Genomic DNA, 19,724 nt, shown 5'->3' with positions numbered 1-19,724 from the left:
CAACACATTTTATAATGATATTTGAGAGAAGTGTACTTCAGTTCCTTGTTTACGTTGCTGTCTTGCTGCCAAAACTTTTGGTGGCTTCTAGCTTTTCCTTGGGGATACATTGATGTGTCTATAGTGCTGTTTATTCTGAACCATTATGTGAACTTCAAAAAAGAAGCTATTTAAATAATATCTAAGTACTACATATTATCCAACTATCACTAATAATTTCCCCATCATTTGGGTTTTATTTCAGACCTTTAGGTAAATCATTTTTAGTAGTCCTTCTCATTTTTACAGCTGTCCTTTTGCCAGTTAAGTAATTTGGTTTGGCCTTCAAAATCTGGGAAAATGTTTGCAGCCTTTTGGAGTGTATATTTAAAAGTAGAAGTATGTTGAAGTCAGTGTCTGAAATAATCTCAACAAATGTATTTAATTTTACATTCCTTAGTAAGTTCTGCTTTCCCAGAGTTTAGGAACCAAGTACTGGGTGTGCTTTTTAAAACATTGTTTGAATTTATTATTTAAAAGGATTAAAGGCCTAATTTGTGCTGATTTTCCTATTTTCTGGCATTTGTTTTCTATTTGTTGGGTTATGTTCTTGTTATAATAGTAATGGCCCTCATATTAGCTGCCTTTGACATTTCAAAACTAAAAGCCCTAAAATCATGTTAACTCTTAGGTTTTTTACATACACATTTTAATTGCTGTACCAATTACAATGAACTTTATTTTCAATTATATTCAGCAAACATCATGCATCTACCATTTATGTGATCCTCAGGGGACCGATTAAAAATGACAGTTCCTGCCTTCAGAGTTCAGTGGTAGAGACATGACAACTCTACCTTGCGTTGTTTTGTGTATGGCAGCAGAATGTTTTAAGAAAATTTCATTAAACACTTTGAGTTGGAGGGTTGCAGAGAAGACTACGTGAGGAGGCGGCCCTTAAGCTGAACCCTGAAGACAAGACATTAATGTTCCCAGAGATGTGGGCTTGTATTCTAGGCATGGGAGAAGGAAGGCTTGAATGAACATGCAGAGGTAAGGCTAGCAGTTTGCCTGGAAAGTGGAGTACATGAAGAGTAGTAACATGGAATCCAGCTAGAAAAGTAAATAAATGGCCTTAAAATACCAGGCTCTAAGGAGTTAAAGGTATGACTATCATATGAGTATATTGAGAAAATTCTTTTAAAAGCTGTATTAAGGATAGACTGTTAAGGGACTTGCCACTGGAAATAGAAACTAATTAGGAGGTTATTACAATAATCCAAATGAGCAGTGATGACCCAAATTAGGGTAGTGAATAGTTTTAAGTGTATGGGGGCTGGGAGGAGTATGATATCAGGTCTAAAGCTAAGCTAGAGGAACATTTAGAATTGACGAGTACATGTTTTAAGTAATAGAGACATTTAAAATGGCAAACTTATAGCCTGAATGAGGTAGTAATATCAAAGTAAATCAGGAAGTTGGAAAAGGGGGCAGGTTTAGTGAGCAAGGTGAGTTCCACTACATACGTGTTGATTAGTTGCAGACATGTAGGAAGGGCACCGGCAAGTAGGTGTAGATGGGAACCAAAGCTCAAGAAAGGTAAAGACTGGGTATGTAATTTTGAGAGTCATCCTCATAGAACAGTGGTAAGATCAAGGTGGGAAAGGACCTAGAATCAAGTCGGGGGAAAAAGAAACAAGGAAGTTTAAGGATCGTAAGGACAGCTTCCAAAAGGTGGCTGACCTCTTGGGTCCAAAACGGGTGGACAAAATGAGAAATGCGAGGTGCTGATAATAACTCTGTGAAGAGGTTATGGAGTGAATCTCCTTTAGTATTCAGAAACACTGACTCCTACCTGCTTAGAAAAGTGCCAGACCTGAAATCAGACTCATCTTCCCAAGTTCCTAACTGGCCTCAGACACTACTAGTTGTGTGACCCTGGGTGAGTCACTTACGCCTGTTGGCCTCAGTTTTTCATCTGTAAAACAAGCTGGTGAATGAAATGGCAAACTACTCCAGTATCTTTGCCAAGAAAACCCCCAATGGGGTCGTAAATAGTTGGACATGACTAAAACAACCACAAATCAGAATAAAAGCTTATTAATGAGGTTAAGCAAGCCTCTTGGCTAATGGGTACTTGAGAAGGTATATCCAAAAATTACAAGTTTTGCCTAGAGGAAACGGAGGTTTTATTTGTAGGGCTATCGCATGGTTTAAGTAGCCAATGGCATATTACCAACAGTGCTTTGCACACAAGAAGAGACCTCAGAGGCTTAATGAACTGTACTGGAGCAACACTGATTGTCTACAAATTATCATAAGGCCCCTAGTGTTGGACAGAAACTCCTATGAGAAATTTATGGAAGATTTAGAGGCTGTAAGAAAAAGGATCTGTGCAGAGGGGCTCAACGAGGTCTTCAAATGAAGGCTGGATAACTGGGAAGGTGGAATGGAGTCCTATGAAGTCCCTTCCAAACTCTCAAAGTACATGGGTCAGGGACATTCTGCCTGTAATACAGAAACACGGGATTTAGAGCTAGACAAGACCTTAGATATCAGTAGCAGTCCAACACTCGTTTTAAAGATTAGGAAACCAAAACCCAGAAAGGTGAACTGACATATCCAAGGACACAAGGCTAATTAGCAGCAAGGCTTTCCAACTGCTATAATTTCTATTCATACTTATTTACCAACAATTTAACTCTAATCTCCCCCTCCCCCACCCACTACGGTAATTCTGGTTGCATATTTACATGCCTAACATTCATTTATCAAAGATACACATTTTAATTATACACATACTACAAATATGAAAACAAATCATTTTAATTATATACATATTTACACTGAAAAATTAAACAATGACCTTTTCAACTGTTTTCTATTCACAACAACAATTATTTGGATTTTGCATAATTGCATCATGGATGAGCTGTACAGTATGGACACTGCCAAAACATCGCACACTTCAGAAAAGTAACAAAACATGACTCGCAGCCTTATCACAAATATGTTGTGTGAAACCTTCATAGTCATCTTGGAATACTGCAGACTGGCTCAGTGAGAAGCAGTTCTTTCACTGGCGTAAGTTCTGGACTGTACCTACAGAGATACCTAGCCCAACCTAGGGGTTTTCTAGTAACGGAAACACTTACTGAAGGACTGAGTAAGTTTCAGTTTGGCACTAATGTCTCAAATTTAAACAAGTGTCCAAAATGCTGTTTGGGACTGTTACCTCTTGACTGAAGCAGTGCATGCAGCTTGAGTATACCTTTTGCAGGCATGACCCAGGACATGCAACTTGAAAAATGCATGAAAACTGAAGATTTAAAAGGCTGAGGTGGGGGAAGACAAAGGAGGAAGGGCTACAAACTTGAAAATGCTCTTTCTCATTTCACAAATAAAAGCCGTCTTCATTTTTTATCAGGGGGTTAGACTACAATCTCACCTACATTCAAGTTCTCACACAAGTCTATGTCTAATAGTTGAGTGTGGAAGAAGCACCTTTATGGTGAAGTAGTAATCTTGGCTTCAGTTTCTAGAGAAAATGTTTTAAATAAAAAATGTAATTTAAAAAAAAGCTTAAAGTTTAGTAAAGATACTATCCAAAGGGGAAAAAAAATTTTTAATTGTATCTTCTAAATACTGGCAACTAAGTGCAGCAATTTTAAGACCCCTTCTTTAGCTGTAAAACTATTGATCCACGTAACTAAAGTGTATATGAATAACTTTCAGTTTTGAGATGTGATACAAATGTTTAAGAGGATCTGAAGTAACAGCCGAAGTTAAGGATAAATATGACACTACAGCTGTGGAGGATTAAGGGGTAAGAGACAACCAATGCAAAGAGCTTCCCTTTTAGCTAATTTTAGCTAAGTGTTAATACTTTCACATACTGTTAATTATACATTCATTATGGTGTTTTCAAACAACAGTCAAACCTATATAAATTCTTCATGCTTTCAAAAATATATACAAATGAAAAAGCCTGAAGCATAAAGTTTTTCATTTGACAGCTGCCTGCCCGGGTTACCCACGGAATACCTATTGCTTCTCAAACTTCCTAGAAGTCTGCTAGTCATCCTAAATAGAAAAATCAGACTAATTTTAAAACCACATGAGTAAGCCAGTGTCTGATGCAGTTAGAACTCAGGATAGATGAATTAAAGGCACCAGAATGGCTAAGACAATAGTAAAAACTTAGCACCATCTCCCCGCTTTCAATGTTCAATAGTGGACAGCAACCAGCTTCAGTCCTTAGCATTTGGCCTGCAGGACAAATGATGGATGTGGTCCTCAGAGCTGTTCCTTTTACACACCAATATATAACTATTCCTTAGAAAAAGCATCTATATTGCCAAAGGAGAAATCATCAGCTTAAATAATATTCCAAGCTTATCTGCCAACAACATACAATGTACCTCACAACTAAGATCATAAATAACATTTTGAAAATGTTTAATGTTGAAAATTTACTTTTTTCAGGTAGGGATTAGGGGGAGAGGGAAGCAATATACATGAAAAGGAGAAGATAAAGCACCTTAATTAGGTAATTCACCTTACCTTAGAAAATGCTGAGTATTTTTTTTCTTTTAAACAAAGCTACTCTTGAAACCCCAAGCCAATAATATACCAGTACATAAACAATCTTCCATTCCTTCTACAAAAGTCAAAAATGTATGGAGAGGGTGGGATTGGGGGGACTGGAGAAAGCAGGCAGTGAAGAGGGGAGAAGAATCATTCAAGTATGAAGTAGTCAAAACACAGTCCCATAATTTAAACTATGGGTCCTGGATATTCAAGAAAAGAAAACTAAAGACTTGATAGCCCACAGTCCAGTTTCCAAAGCAAAGAAGTCCACAAGAAGCCAAACTTACCAAATGGGAAGTTGGAGAGAGAAGACAATTTATTTTTCATTTTGACTGAAGAACACGAAGTAAGAGACTAAATGGTGTGGGCACTACCATAAAGCTGCTGATGAGTTCATTACACTACATCCTGTTTCAACAGTTTTGAAAAAGCAACAGCATTTTAATTTCTTCTCTGCTAAATCTTTTGTGAATCTGCTTAGTAAACATGCTGGATGAGAATTTTCTGACTTTTTCATAAGTAAAGGTTATGGAATTTATAGCCCTTAGAATCTTGACAAAGTGACACTACAGTGTAATACTTTTGGCCAGGCTGGTCCAGTCACATTTTCAATGAACCATAGTGTACATGAGGAATAAAAGCAGCAAAAGAACTGGAATGTGATGGGGGTAGTCTCATCCTTAACTCATATATGCATTCCCAAGTTAGATGCAAGGAGACAGTAAGTATTTAGAACAAAACAGTAATCAGATAGTCTTGTAGAGGGCAATTTAGAGCTTTAGCAGAAAAAAAGAAGCTAAGGGGTCCACTCCGAACTCCTTTTGCAACCTTATGTTTCAGGTTAACCACTCGGGTATCCCCAAATGTACCAATGGGGGCCATAGCAATGGAATAGGCTGAAGGCATCATTTTTACTGGAGTAATTCCAGCTTCTCTGAAGCAGTCATGATCTGTACACCTTAATCTGAAGGAGGAAAAGATACCTCCTAGAAAACAGCTTAGAGACAAAGGATAAACTACAAAACACCTCACTGTTTGCTGCCATCAGTCAATGACTATATTCCTTCCATCTACTTCTTAGCCTCCAAGGCCCCAGTGTGCTTTGCTATCCTGGCTGCTTTATTACTTCACCATCCTTGGGCCACTCACATCTTAAGCAGTCTATTTCCTATTTAACTCCCCATTGGTTCAGGATGCTGGCAGTGAAATGTGAACCAAACTGCTCCTTTTTAAAGTGCTTTGTGCCAGTGCTGACATGGAGCAAGGACTTCAGATGGCTGGCAGCACTGTCTGCAGATAAGAAACCAGAAGAGAAGGAGCAACACGAGAGCACATCCTCAAGTCAGTCCCTGCCCATCAGAACTCAAGTATCAAGGCCAACAGAAAAAATAACAATAATTCTTTTTATCCACAGTCTCTCTCTCTTCCCCATGGGCAAAGACCTCAGGAGGCCCCAGGAAATCATCCAATCTCATAATATGCCAAATATCAGAATCCTGACTAAACACATAGGGGCAATATGATCATTTCCAAGTATCTACCTTTAAGACTACCCAAGAAATGAAAATCTATTTTCCCTCATGATCCCCGAGATGATTGCTACTATTGCTTCTTTCAGAGAACGGTGAAGAGAGCTTGCACTTTAAAAAGGAAATTCTCAAATCATATTAAACAGGGCAGCATTGGAAAGAAAACTAACAACTTCTTCTCCCTCTTCCCCTCAGACCCTCGTCATTTTGGCTCACAAGCTTTTGGATATCATTTCAGCTTTCCAAGTGTTCCTGTTTCAGGAAGCATCCCTAGATATCCAACCACTTTCTGTGAGGAAATTTAAAATCCTTTTCTTGAGAACTTTGTCCAGATAACTAGGGAGGCGACTTTTAGATGGTATGCCCTGTCGTTTCTGGAGGTGGTCTTTTATGATAATTGTTTTCACAGTCAGATAACGAGCTGGGCTCAGATTTAAAGAACTACAAAGCACCTTTTCCCTGTCAGACAAGAGCTCAAAGCCAGGGAGGTTTTCAATGGCAGCAAACTCCCCATCTTTCCCATCTTCCTTTCCTCTTTTAGAGTTGGCTATGTTCTTGTTTTCTTTCCTTTTCTCCCGTTTGTGCCTGGCAGCTTCATATTCTGCAGACTCCTCCATTTTGGTGATTCCATTTCGACGATATCGCTGGAGTTCTCGGATTTTTGTCCGAAGCATTTTTTCTTTGTGAATGTTTTCAAAGAAGTCATCAAATTCTTTACAGGACATAAACTGGTACAAAGGCCTCAGTTTTACCCGTATCTCCTTCTCATCTTTTGTAATTTTACGTTTCATTGACTTTTCCTTATCTTTTTTATCTTTCCCTAGAAAGGCAGGCACTAAGTTATAGTCTCGGGCAATATTCTTTCGTCTTTGTCGCTCCTTGAGTTTTCTAACATACATGTCTACGTGGGCTCTCTTGAGCTCTATTTCCACATCATCATCATCATAGTTTACTGAAAGTCCACTAATCAAAGTCTCGGCATCTTGGTCATATTCAATCTCATAATCATCCCGAAGTGGCATGTACCCTAACTGTTGCTGTTCAGCAACAGTTATATCTAAAGGAGGCAAAGGTGTCGTCAAACTGGGAGACAAGGGTCCTCCACTGGGGCACGTATGATCTGTCACCCTATTAGGGATGGTGTCAGGGATACAGGCTTTTCCAAGGTTTCCGTGGATGTACATGCTTACATAGTGTTCCATCACTTCTTGAGGTGTTCGAGAAGCCCCAACATGAGCAGCCATGTCTTCCTGTAAAAACAAGACCAAAAATTAAATTCACAATCAAATTTTTTAGACCTGGGTTTTGCTCAAATCCCTATCATCAATCATCATCACTGTTTTTCCCCAAAAGATAGTCATTGTAGCTTCTCTACCAGTTCCAAATATATAGTTTCAGAATCTAGAAACTAAGGCCCTAGTCACAAAATGAATACTGGAGCTGGAAGGGACCTCAGAAATCATCTAGTCCAATCTCCATATTTTAAAAAGGTAAAAACTGAGCCCCTGATCATAGAACCAAATAATGGCAAAGGCAGGACTAGAATCTCAAGTCTCCACTCCCAGCTATGCTGCCTCTATACCCCCACCTGGTGGGTAATCTTTGTCACTTTCACATAGTACCTGGCATAAAGTAAGCTCTTAATAAATTCCTACTGACACGGTCAATGTGTTAACTAGTTCTGCTAAAATGACTTTCTTCCCCTCTTCTATTTTAAAATCTTTATTACAAAGGGTAATTTGCCAGGCAGGGAAGTAGAGAGGAATACTCATGGAAACAAATGTGATATTTTTAAAAAGGCATTTAAAAGCAGTTTTCCCCAAAAAAGTGTACACCTCAATTCATACTGTTATCACACTTAGTACCCCAAATACAGATGGTTCTTTTGGAACACCTTAGTTAAAACGATACCTTCATTTTGATAAATTTACACTAAGACATGATTTAGTCTTGCTTTTTTAAGATCTTTAAACAAAAAATAATTGCATGACAAAACTATTTCTTTAATAGAATTTGGCTAAAAATAGGTCCAGATTTTGGGGGGTGAGTTTATATTTTTCCAAACATCTTTCTTAAGTCATGCAACCTATGTTCATAAGGTTCTCATCAAGAAGAAATCACAAATTTAACTTTCAATGGAAAAGAGAAGCAGGGCACAAATTATATGTCCAATAAGGGCCTGGAATTCAGTTACCCCAAGCATAAAAGTAAACCAGGGGAAGTAAAAAACAAAACACAGAAAAAACTAATAAAACTAGACAACAGTCATAACTGAACTTTGGAGAGGGACAGACCTCACATCAGTATATCCATTTAGGTGACAGGCCTGTTCTGCTCTGACATCATGGCCACTACTATCTAAAGAGGGCAAAACCCAAACTCTATTTTCCTTGGCTGTCTGTACCCAAAGACGTCAGTGTGATATGATACTCTAAGACAGTCGGGGGACCTGGGCCAACTATGTTACTCATAAGCTATGTGACCCCTTAGGGCAAGTCATTCCCTTTCTCTGGGTCTCAGTTTCCTGACCAATAAAATGAGGGGATTAAATTAGAAGATCTCTAAGATTCATTTCAGCTCTGACATTCTTTGTGCTATGTTCTTAGGTCCCTACTAAGTGACCCTGTGTTCTATGGTCTTTTTGAGCTTTTACATTCTATCTGTGTGACCTCAAGCAATTCACTTCTCCTCTCAGATATCTGCTTTCTTGTCTGTAAACTGAGATCACGCTACATGGCACCTAAGGTCAAACTATCTATGCTTCTTCATCCTGTGTTCTATGATCCCTTCTAGCTATGACATTCCATGTTCTAAGTTCTTTCCAGTTGTAATTTTCTATGGCCTGAAGTCTTTTCCAAATCTAATAGTATAGATGATTTAAAGTGTATATAAGCCACAGCCAAAGTACCTTTATGAATGCCAAGTTTCTCCAGGTAAGTAAAAACTGACAAGGCAATGTACTCCACCCCAACCCACTCTTATTATTCTTAACTAACACAAATCACACAATTTAGGAAGTTATAGCCAGAAATGAATTTAGAAATTATCTCATCCAATGGCCCCTTGTGACAAATAAGGAAACAGAAATTTTAAGAAGTGCAACAATTGGCCAATCTACTCCAAGAAGCATTCATAAAGTTTCCAGTACACGCAAAGTATTGTGGTAGTCCACCCCACTGGTACAGCCCCACTGAAGATAGAGGAAACACCAAGAAAACAAGCACATCAAGCAACATTCTACTGGAAGGAATACAGTTTGTAAATGGACAGTTGTGAGAGAGAAACAGCTAAGGGGATCAGAAAAGGTTTGCTAAAGGAGTACAAATGCTACATCTTGATGGAAATCAGGGATTCTAAGGGCAGGAAAAGTGGAATAAGTGTGTGCATCACATAAAGGGATAAAAGACAACCAAGGCAAGGCAAAATACAAAGGCAATAGACGGAATGTTAAGCTCACATAACAGAAGGCACACTAGTTTTCTCGGGCCACGTAGTATCTGAAGGGAAATAAGGCTGGAAAGGTGGGCTGGAAAGAGACTGAACAAACAGCTTTACATGCTGAGGTGACAGAAAACTAACAGCAAAGCTGGGACTGGCATCCAGCTAGCCTGGTTCCTGGTTCCCAAAGCCACCAACAATGATGTAAACACAGAATGCATGAAACAGCACTCGAGGGTCAGGACTTGGGAGTAACTACATATAGTGCACAATGTGAAAAGAGAAGAAGTAAGAGTGTGCAATGTGTACATACAAACCACTTAGAAAGGGGCGGGGGGGGGGGAAGCCTGCATAATCTTTCTACACTATTTACTGTCATTTATAGAAAATGATACTTAAGTATATGTGCATTATTGTGTGCCTTCTGAACATAATCCAGGCAAAGTCAGGGATTATCGATAGAAACTGGATGGTTGGAGGGGTGAATGGGGCAGGAGATAGATAGATAGATACATAGGTAGGTAGATGTGTATGTGTATTTTTTTAATCTAGCAATCCTATTGCTAAAGTTGATTAAAACTGAACTGAAGAACTGTAAGGGATTACTCAAAATCCTCATATGTAGCCATGGCATTAAAAAAATGGTTAACATTTCACCTACCCTGTGACCTCAATTATCTAGAACTTAGACAAGGAGTAGGAATAAAGCAAAAACAACGCACCTCAACAATCACAATGGATGATGCACAAAGTCAGTGCATGGAAGCTCAAAAGAGAGGGCACCACAACATTACTACATTGCTTACAATAGTCAACTGCCATATAAAGATGACTCAAGATAGTGAGCAAAGGCTCAGGCTGTAAGCAGAAAAAGAAGTGGGAGATATTTTGGAAAGATTCCATTCAAGATGGTTGAAGATTAGGTACTAAAAGGTGATGGAGGCAACCCTGAGTTTCTAAAAGTTAGGGTCCTACCCAAGCTGGAAAAAGGCCTTAAGTTTAGTCTCAGGGACTGGCTGTGTCTACTGTCTGTCATCCAAGGATGACACACTAGCTAGGTTTGGAGTGGCTCATCTTTAGAAAATTGCCCATCAATGAACAAAACTCCAGATCTGACTAAACCATTGCCTTAGCAAAGAATTTTCCTTCAACTTCTGTTATTAGCCTTTGTATGTTTTTCATTTAACACAAACATTTCCAAACAAAGGCTGTCCTTACAAGCAGCGTGCTCTAGATCATTTTATTAGGTTGGCTATCAGTAGCATTTTCCCTGAATAAAATGTCGTGAGTATGCTTTTTCAGAGCACAAGAACGAAAGAAAGGCTATTTGTCTATCAGTCTATAAATAGAATTCCTGTAATGGTGTGAGGAGGAAAGGTCGGTTAAGACAGCAGACCTCTCTAAGGTCTTTTCCAACACTGGATTCTATGTCATCAATGTCAGGTACTGTCTGTCATCTATGGCGCTGTCATCAGTGAAGACATGGAAAGGTTGTGACATGATTAAATTAATGATGGAGCTCCCAAACTGATGAACTCATGTACCTTTTAAAGTACTGAAGTGCTTTAAGGGATAAAGAAAGCTTATGAGTATTAGTAGTTGCAACCATTCATTTTCTAGTGATGATGGATGGATAAAATGGTTACATATAAGCAAATCTCTTTAAAGGCCAATAATTTATATAAAAGGCAACAGTGCTTTTCTTAGTCCTCAGAGGGGCCAACCTTCCTGAAGTAAGAATGTTTCTGAAATTGGAAGCATGATGCTAAAGGAAACATGAATTGAGCAAAGGTGATTATGCCTTAACTGACTCTACCCTAAAAGATCTAAAGATCTACATTCCCCCACATCAAGGATGAGGGTAGTTAACAGCCAGCAACCAGACAGCTACCCAAAGGCATCATTCAAACATTAATTATGAGCTTGGATAGAAGACCTATTGTTCCTCATTCTCTATTTTGACTCTTTGAGGGGACTTCACGGATCAACAATTTCCAATTGATATATGGTTGGAAGAAATAAGTCACAGTAGCAAAGAAATTAAAGACTCTTAGAATCTTGTCCTGCTGTCTCAACTTAAGTCAAATAATTCCATGAGGAATTGTTTAGCTAGAACTAAAAAAAACACAATTTGCGTTTTAGTCGATTGGCCACATAAAGCTTTTTTTTACTTTTGTTTGCCTTCTTGGCAAGGAAGACTACTACAAGTGCTATTTACAAATTACAAATTATCACTAATTTATTTTATCACTAAGTTATTAATTTACAAATTATCACTAATTTTACACTATGCTTGTCACCTAGGTTATCAGTATATCTTCAGCAGTGTTATGCATGATTATAAGATTGAGAAATAACAAGCATAAATGAACAGCTTTCCATTAAATCAAAAGCAAAGTCAAATATGAAAGTGGCTACCATCTCCCCTAAAACACATACCATCTATGAAACAGATAAGAACTCTAATAGCTTTGCACAATTCCTAACTTAATCTTAGTTTTTGAATAAAAACAGGTTTAAACGAGACCAAAAGGAGAAAAGTGTGAATGAGTTTGATTTCCTAAATGGACCTAGAGCGATCTCCACTCACAATTTCATCCTTGACACTGTCCAATTAAAATGCCTGTCAAAATATACACATTGAAAAAAACGAGGTTTTCCTTGTGAATTCTATGTCTCCATTCTATGACCCACACGTCCTCCTTCCAGGATAAGCATGGTTTTCAAAGAAAACTTACTGCTTGTGAAAGCATATTAAAAACCTCCTGTTTAGTTTCTCAAGAAATATTAAGAAATGATATTTTACTCTAAAGCCTTTTCCATTATCCTTTAAAAAGTCAATAATACCTTAAGGCAGATAAACTGTGGTCTGGGGTTCATATTACTGCCTCCCCATCCACCCAAAATGATTGATATTAGGACTGGTCTTCTCCAAAACCGGCACACAACCTGGTCAATCAGAACTGGTCAATGGAAAAAAGGTCCCTTTGTTTAACTCAGAAATGAAGATGGTAGTCCAGTAGTCCAGGATGGAACAGAATTAACAATTCTGGAATGTAAACCCAAACTATATTTTTACATAGTGATCTTTTCCTACTTTAAGATTCCTATAAATGTGAAATTCTAATTCTCTTTGTCTCAGCTAGAAATAGCTTGGATATGAGATTAAATTGTTTCTGGTAGCTGTTTAGTCACTTTTAGTCATGTCCAAATCTTCATGACCCACCCACCCCCCACTTTTTTTTTGAGGGGTTCTTAGCAAAGGTATTGAAGTAGTTTGCTTTTTCCTTCTCCAGTTCATATTACTGATGAGGAAACTGAGGCAAACAGGATTAAGTGATTTGCCCAGGGTCACACAGTGTCTGATGCCAGATTTTAATTCATGTCTTCCTGACTCCAAGGCTGGCACTTACTCTATCCACTGTACCACCTCCTGTTTCTGTTAGACTTGAATCTAAAACTGTTGAGTACAGTATTAGTAATGATAATGATAATGATATTTTTCTTCAACATGTTTCATAGGCCATAGTATTTCCTGACCCTATGGCATGTGTTTATGTATATATTTGTGCTACCAATCAAAGCCAAGACTTCTACATTTCTCCCTAAGTATCCTACAAACTACCATGGATGCTATGCAATTTAACTGTATACATCAAATCATGTTCAAAACAATCTTTTACAAAATGGTAAGCTATAGTGTTTATTGCTCTGCTATTCTATGAGAAATTATCTTAGTCTTTGAATAACCCGAAGGCTTTTACTAAAGCTACTAACATCTCTGGCTTATGGTTTTTGTACAGTTCTGGTCTCCTAAACCTGTAATAATGGTATTCTGATTTGGATGTCATTATTCCATTTCTTTCCTCTACAGTGATATGTACTGTGCAAAGCCAAGAGAGATGAGGCAATTCTCTAGGGTTTATGATCCAAAGTGCTTGTGAAATCTAACCCATAAAGTCAAACTAAGAGAGGGAATGCTAAATTTAAGAAGTTTTGAAAATTCCTCTTTCTTTTTTCTTTTTGTAAAGAGATTTGGCAATCAGACAAAAACTAAAGATGAAATCTTCAAGAGAATGTGAGCTTAGGTAGCATTTGAAAGGAGAAATGGGAACTGATGAGGAAAAAAAGAGTAAAGACTCTTGAGTGGAAACAAGAAACAAGGCACACTGAGACAAAATAACTAAAAACTAAAAGGGAAGAAAAAAGGAAGCAGGTTCAAGATTAGAATGAAAATCTAAAACAAAGGATAAGTTTTCACATGAGGTGGGAGGTGGGAAAAAGTCAGTCTAGTAATGTTTGGAAGCACTGTAATGTTTTTTGAACAGAAAGGGAAGAACACAATACTGGCAACAGTCTTTAAAGAAATGGGAGGAAGAACAAAACTGCCAAACTAGACAGTATGTAATAAAATCCTACAAGCACTGATGAGAGTGCTAAACTCTCTTTATTCCTGAGCTGCCTCTGGTCCCATAGGGAGAGGCCTGTGGCTTCTAGCTGTTGCATGATTGCTTCCTCTTCACATCAAACATTCACACACCTTCCTCTGAGGGTATCAACATATGAGTGTTGCTAAATTAAAGTTGTAAACTTTCTTCAAAGTCTCCTTTAGAAGTAGCAAGGCATGATAGAAAGTGCACAGATTTTAAAGGTAGAGAATCTGGGTTTGAATCACAGATCTGCTACTTACTACCCCTGTGATCTTACAGGATAAATCGTTTCCCCTTCCTTAGCCCTCGTGTCTTCAATAGTTTTTTGGGATTTCCCCCAAGTCTAACATTCTATGATCTATGCTAGATCATCCTTCTGTTCCCACAGGCTGGTGAGCTTCCTGTCAATTCCCTCTCCGATCCATACATTGTACAAGCTGTCAAAATCACTTCCTCATACAGCACTTCTGCATATCTCCTTTCAAAAACCTTTCACAGCTCTGTACTGACTATCAAATAAAGTCTGAATCCTTATAACATTTCAAGGTCTTCTACAACCTAGCTCCACCCTCGAACTATTCCCATTCCACCTGAATGGCTCATTGTTACTTTCCTTCAGTTACCCCTTCCAACGCCTGAAATAGATTTTGCATTTCCCATCTTAACTGAGCTTCTTCCCTTCCTTTGAGTTACAGTTTGGGGACACAATCACCTCCAATAACCTCCCTACCCCCAAGAGCTATTCCTCTTTATATTTCTCTCAGAATGCTTCATTTAAACCATTCCTTTGCCTATATCACAATCTATTTTGTATCATATCTATACGTCCTATTCTCCAATTGGGATCATACAAACTTAAAAGGTAAACTTTTCATCTCTGAACCTTCCCAAATACTTGCACATAGTAGGATTTTAACAACAAACAACACACACACACACACACACACACACACACACACACACACACAACAAAACGAAACAAGAAGTGGTTGGCAAATTGCATGTAATGATTCTGTAAAATATGGCCTGCAGCTTGTCCACACCTGCCAGTCTTATGCTACCTTACTTCTGGCTATGAGAAAAAATAGTAAGCAGCATATGATGAAAAGTAAGTGTTGGGATTTTTGTTACTGTTTTTAATCAAATGCAAGGCTACAATGAAGCCTGGCATCAATTATAAAACATGCTCCTTTGGAACAAGGACTCCTTCATTTTGTCTTTATATCACCAAAGCCTAGTACATACAGAGCTGGGAACATAGTAGGCATTTGGTAATGTTGAAAGAGTGTGTGGACTATTATCCTTTGTATGAAGTAACCCAATCTGAAGCAAAAAGAACTTTGGAGAACACCACGAGTATCAAAAAGGTTTTAACTTACATGCCAAATATGAAAGGAACTTCTGAATAGATGCAACCTGAGAGGAGCCAAACGTGAATGGCAAAGGGCAAAACGATTCCTAAAGGCAGAAGTCCAAAGAAACAGTCCGACAGAGCCTAACTAAAACCTGCAACACTACAGGCATAACCTCTATTATGTTGCCCGGACTAGTAAAGTCTCAGAAAAATGTTGATAACACAGTATATAATCAAAGCCCATTTGCAGCCTAGCACAAACTGACCGTAATATCATTCAATAGGTTGTGTCTTAGATACAAATCAGACGGTCACTGATAATCAGGATGCTTTGAACCCAGCAGCTTTTATAACAGTGTTCCTATGAAACTCTGACATGATTTCAGCAGCAAGTGATGTCATATGGGGTAAACCTGTAGCTGAACTTAAACCTTTACGTGCTCCCACCCATGACCAAAACCTGGCTAACATTATGACTAACAGAATTTGCACAGGGAGCTACACTACAGATTTGAATCATTCATACTTACAGAAGCAGAAATAACAAACTGGCACAACCCTTCATCTTGCTGAGGGAATTCTGCTGAGAATCATAAGTAGGTCTTTTGGAGGAGGCCTTACCAATTAAGGGCCTACTTGTATGTAAACTGAAAAGAATGACACTTGTTATTAAACCAAGATTTTCTGAAGTATCCCTAATTATAACTTTCTGATAAATATAAAAGGGTGATTCTTACATATTCTCTCTTCTGATAAATGACTTTAAAGGAACATTTTTATGTTGAGAGCTGAAGGACCATTCTTGAGTCAATAATTTCTTAAGTCAAGGAATATGCAACTAAATTATAAGACTCTTAGAATGTGTCAACCTTTGTATTGTTAGTACATAGCACAAGGCTAGGCAGTTAACAAATATTTACTCAATTGAGCTGAAGCGTTTCTCAACTGCAATCTACAATTCAAAAATGTATCCTACTCTTGTTTCTATCACAGGCCACTCTCCATGGAAAGTGATGTTCTGAAGATAAAGATAAAAGATATCAGGAACAACCAGGTGGCCCAGTTGATAGAGCTCCGGCCTTGGAGTCAGGAGGATGTGAGTTCAAATCCGACCTCGGACACTTGACATTTACTAGCTGTGTGACCTTGGGCAAGTCACCTAACCACAACTGCCTCACCAAAAAAAGCAAAACTTTTAAAAAAGATATCAGTAGTATTTTGAAACGCAGAGGACTGAAATGTAAAGTATTTTACGAGTAGATTCTCTCAGTTCAAATTTTCTGTTGACTAGATCAAGATGCCCATGAAATAACTGGCTCTCTGTCCCTGGAGGTGTTTGATAACACAAGAGGCTGGACAATGACTTTGTCAGGAAGGATGTAGAAAAGACAGCTGCTTCGGTGGTGAGTTTAGACTAGATGACCTCCAAAGCCCCTTTTTCTCTTCTAAAATCCTCCCCAATTGCTATGAACATGGTTTGCTTCATTAGACAAGAAAAAGTGAATTTACCAGTGATAAATACACTCTGTTAATTATCTGGCTGAATACTGCTTCCTTTTGTTGAAGTGCAGAAAATGGGACTTATCAAGGCAAATGATATTCTACCTCACCAACTCAGCTCCCACTGTGCCCTCTGATGGCATTCCATCCCTCCTACCTCTCAGGAAGAAATTAAGAATATGGTAGGACTGAAAAAGCACTGGATTTTGGAGTCAGAGGGATCTGGGTTTGAGCTTAGGCTCTGCCACTTACTACCAGTGTGGCCTTAAGCACCTCATTTCTCTTCTAGAGGCCACATGTGGAAGAAGAGGTGGACTCACCTAGAGAAAATGATTTCTAAGATCCCTTTTAAATCTAAGGGGAAAAATTCTATGAGAAGATACAATGATATTTATTTTCAAGTATATGAAAGATTGTTGCATGAAAGAGGGAAAAAAGAAAACTAGGAGCAACAGGGTCATAGTCATAGCAGAAGATCTTCATTAAATATAATGGAAACACTTCTCCACAATCAAACTGTTGTGTAAAAATGAGCTGCCACAGAGGAAGTGAGTTTTTCAACACCAGGGCTCTTTCCACAGGGGCTTCAGCTCCAGGATATTCTGTCACAGATTCTTGATCAGGTACAAGTAAACAAGGTGACCTCTGGGGTCCTGCTAACTCAAATGTTAGGAGCATGGGAGGTCAAGAAGATGAAAAGGAGGTAGAAGTTGGGGTAAAACATATGTTTTACCTAGGGAGAAGGAATGAAAAGGACCTGGGGAGGAGGAAGGATAGGAAGGTTCTGGGGAGGTGAGAGGATAATAAAGTCCTGGGGAGGGAGAAAGATGAGAAGATTCCAGGGAGAGGGAGGGAATGGGAAGGTGGGGGGGAGGGATTGAGAAGGTACTAGAAAGGGGGAGGGGCATGAGGTGATTGGAAGGGCGGAGGCTATGAAAAGGTTGTGGGAAAAGGAAGATGATCCTGGGGAGGAGGAGGGATGAGAAGGTCCTGGGGAGGGATGAGAAGGACCTGAAGAGAAAGATGGCGATGAGAAGGTACTAGGAAGGAGAAGGTTTGAGAAGGTACTGGAGAGAAAGAAGGATGACAAGGATGCCAGGGAGGAAGATGAGAATGAGAAGGTCCTGCGGAGGGGGAGGGATACAAAAGGGGATGGAAACAAGATGCAGATGTGGGGGAGAAATGACAAGATGCAGGGGGTGTGGTGTGAAGGTGCTGGGAAGGGGAAGGAGAATAAGAAGGTCCTGGGGCAGGGAGGAGAGATGAGAAGGAGGGATGGGGGGTTCGACAAGGTGCTGGGAGGAGGAAGGATGGGGGGAGGGGTGACAAGGTGTTGGGGAGGGGAGGGATGCAGAGGGGGATGAGAAGGTGCTGGAGAGGAATGGGGGAATGACAAAGTACTAAGGAGGGACAGAGATGCAGGAGGATGACAAGATGCTAGGGAGGGGAGGGATGCAGAGGGGATGAGAAGGTGGTGGGGATGTGGGGATGACAAGGTGGTGGGGAGGGGGTGATGCCAAGGTTTGGTAAGGGGGGGTGAAAGGGTGCTGGGGAGGGGCATGACAAGGTGGGGGGTGACAGGGTGCTGGAGAGGGCAGATGACAAGGTGCTGGGGGCAGTGACAGGGTGCTGGGGAGGGAGGGATGCCAACGTATGGGGAGGGGGGATGACAGGCTGCTGGAGAGGGGGGGTGACAGGGTGCTGGGAGTGGTGACAGGGTGCTGGGGAGAGGGGATGACAGGGTTGCTAGAGAGGGTGGCAGGGTGCTGGGGAGGGGGGGATGACAGGGGTTGCTAGGGAGGGAGGGTGGCAGGGTGCCGGGGAGGGGGATGACAGGGTGCCAGGGAGGGTGGCAGGGTGCCTGGGGAGGGGGGATGACAGGGTGCTGGGGGGGGAGGGTGACAGGGTACTGGGGAGGGGGATGCCAAGGTGCTGGGGGTGGTGACAGGGTGCTGGGGAGGGGGGATGGCAGGGTTGCTAGAGGGGGTGGCAGGGTGCTGGCGAGGGGGGATGACAGGGTGCCGGGGAGGGAGGGTGACAGGGTGCCGGGGAGGGAGGGTGGCAGGGTGCCGGGGAGGGGGGATGACAGGGTACCGGAGGGGGGATGACAGGGTGCCGGGGAGCGCAGGGAGGCTGGGTCCCCGCCCCCGGGCCGCGGCGCTCACCCAGTTGCCGAAGCCGAACTGCTCGATGGCATCGAGCAGGAGCTGCTCCTCCCGGCTGGTCCAGCCGCCCTCGGCCTCTGGCCCCCACAGCGTGAAGCGGCCGCCGTCAACCAGCTGATAGCCGTGCCAGCGCCGGTGGTGGCCGATCTCGGCGCCGGCCGAGAAGCACTCTGGGCACAGCTCGATGTCCTGGCACTCGGTGCAGCGGAAGCGCAGCGGGCTCACCTCGGCCAGACAGTACACACAGTACTTCTTCCCCAGCTCCGCCATCTTCCCCCGCTCGCCCGCGACGGTCCCGCCGACGCCGCCGACCGAGACGCCGCCACTTCCCCCGGCGGACGAGGGCGGGTACGATGAACAACCGCCGCCGCCGCCGCCGCCGCCGCCGCCGCCGCCGTCGCCCGCCGCGGCTGCCGGAGCCGCCACCGCTGCTGCTACCGCCAAGGCCCAAGAGCCGCCGGAGCCAGCCAGCCGAATGTCTCGTCTCAGTACGCAGGCGCCATCAGACCCCGTCAGTCCGCCGTCTTCCCTCCTCCGCATCGCGCAGGCGCTTAGCACCAATCAGCGCGCGGCGCAAGCGTGAAATCCTTTAATAACCTCCTCCCGCCCCCGACCCTTATAGAGGAGAGACAGTTCTAGTATCTGCGTCTGCGCATTCCCTTTTCCCTCCTCCCCCCCGCGGCTTTCCCGACTTTTTTCTTCCCTGCGCCTGCGTCCTTCTCCTGGTCGCTCCCAATCC

General features: G+C 41.3%; 1 protein-coding gene across 1 annotated transcript; it reads right to left on the bottom strand.

Moving 5' to 3' along the window:
• Nucleotides 1-2,789: 2,789 nt before the first annotated feature.
• On the bottom strand, nucleotides 2,790-19,711 carry TADA2B (transcriptional adaptor 2B). The gene is made up of 2 exons (XM_020992224.2): nucleotides 18,986-19,711; nucleotides 2,790-7,348 (listed from the first exon to the last, which is right to left on the bottom strand). Exons 1-2 carry the CDS (start codon nucleotides 19,523-19,525, stop codon nucleotides 6,356-6,358), a joined length of 1,533 nt encoding a protein of 510 aa, XP_020847883.1. The 5' UTR covers nucleotides 19,526-19,711; the 3' UTR covers nucleotides 2,790-6,355.
• Between the last annotated feature and the right edge of the window lie 13 nt (nucleotides 19,712-19,724).

This window comes from Phascolarctos cinereus, unplaced genomic scaffold (genome assembly GCF_003287225.1).
Source record: "Phascolarctos cinereus isolate Bilbo 61053 unplaced genomic scaffold, phaCin_HiC Scaffold_9;HRSCAF=440, whole genome shotgun sequence".
NCBI classification, from domain to species: Eukaryota; Metazoa; Chordata; class Mammalia; order Diprotodontia; family Phascolarctidae; genus Phascolarctos; species Phascolarctos cinereus.
This window is presented reverse-complemented; position numbering and strand designations above follow the sequence as displayed.

Coding starts and splice junctions, on each gene's coding strand:
- TADA2B (XM_020992224.2), bottom strand. CDS start 19,525: ATGCGGAGGAGGGAAGACGGCGGACTGACGGGGTCTGATGGCGCCTGC. Junction 7,349..18,985: donor AGTTCGGCTTCGGCAACTGG/GTGAGCGCCGCG, acceptor TTGTTTTTACAG/GAAGACATGGCTGCTCATGT.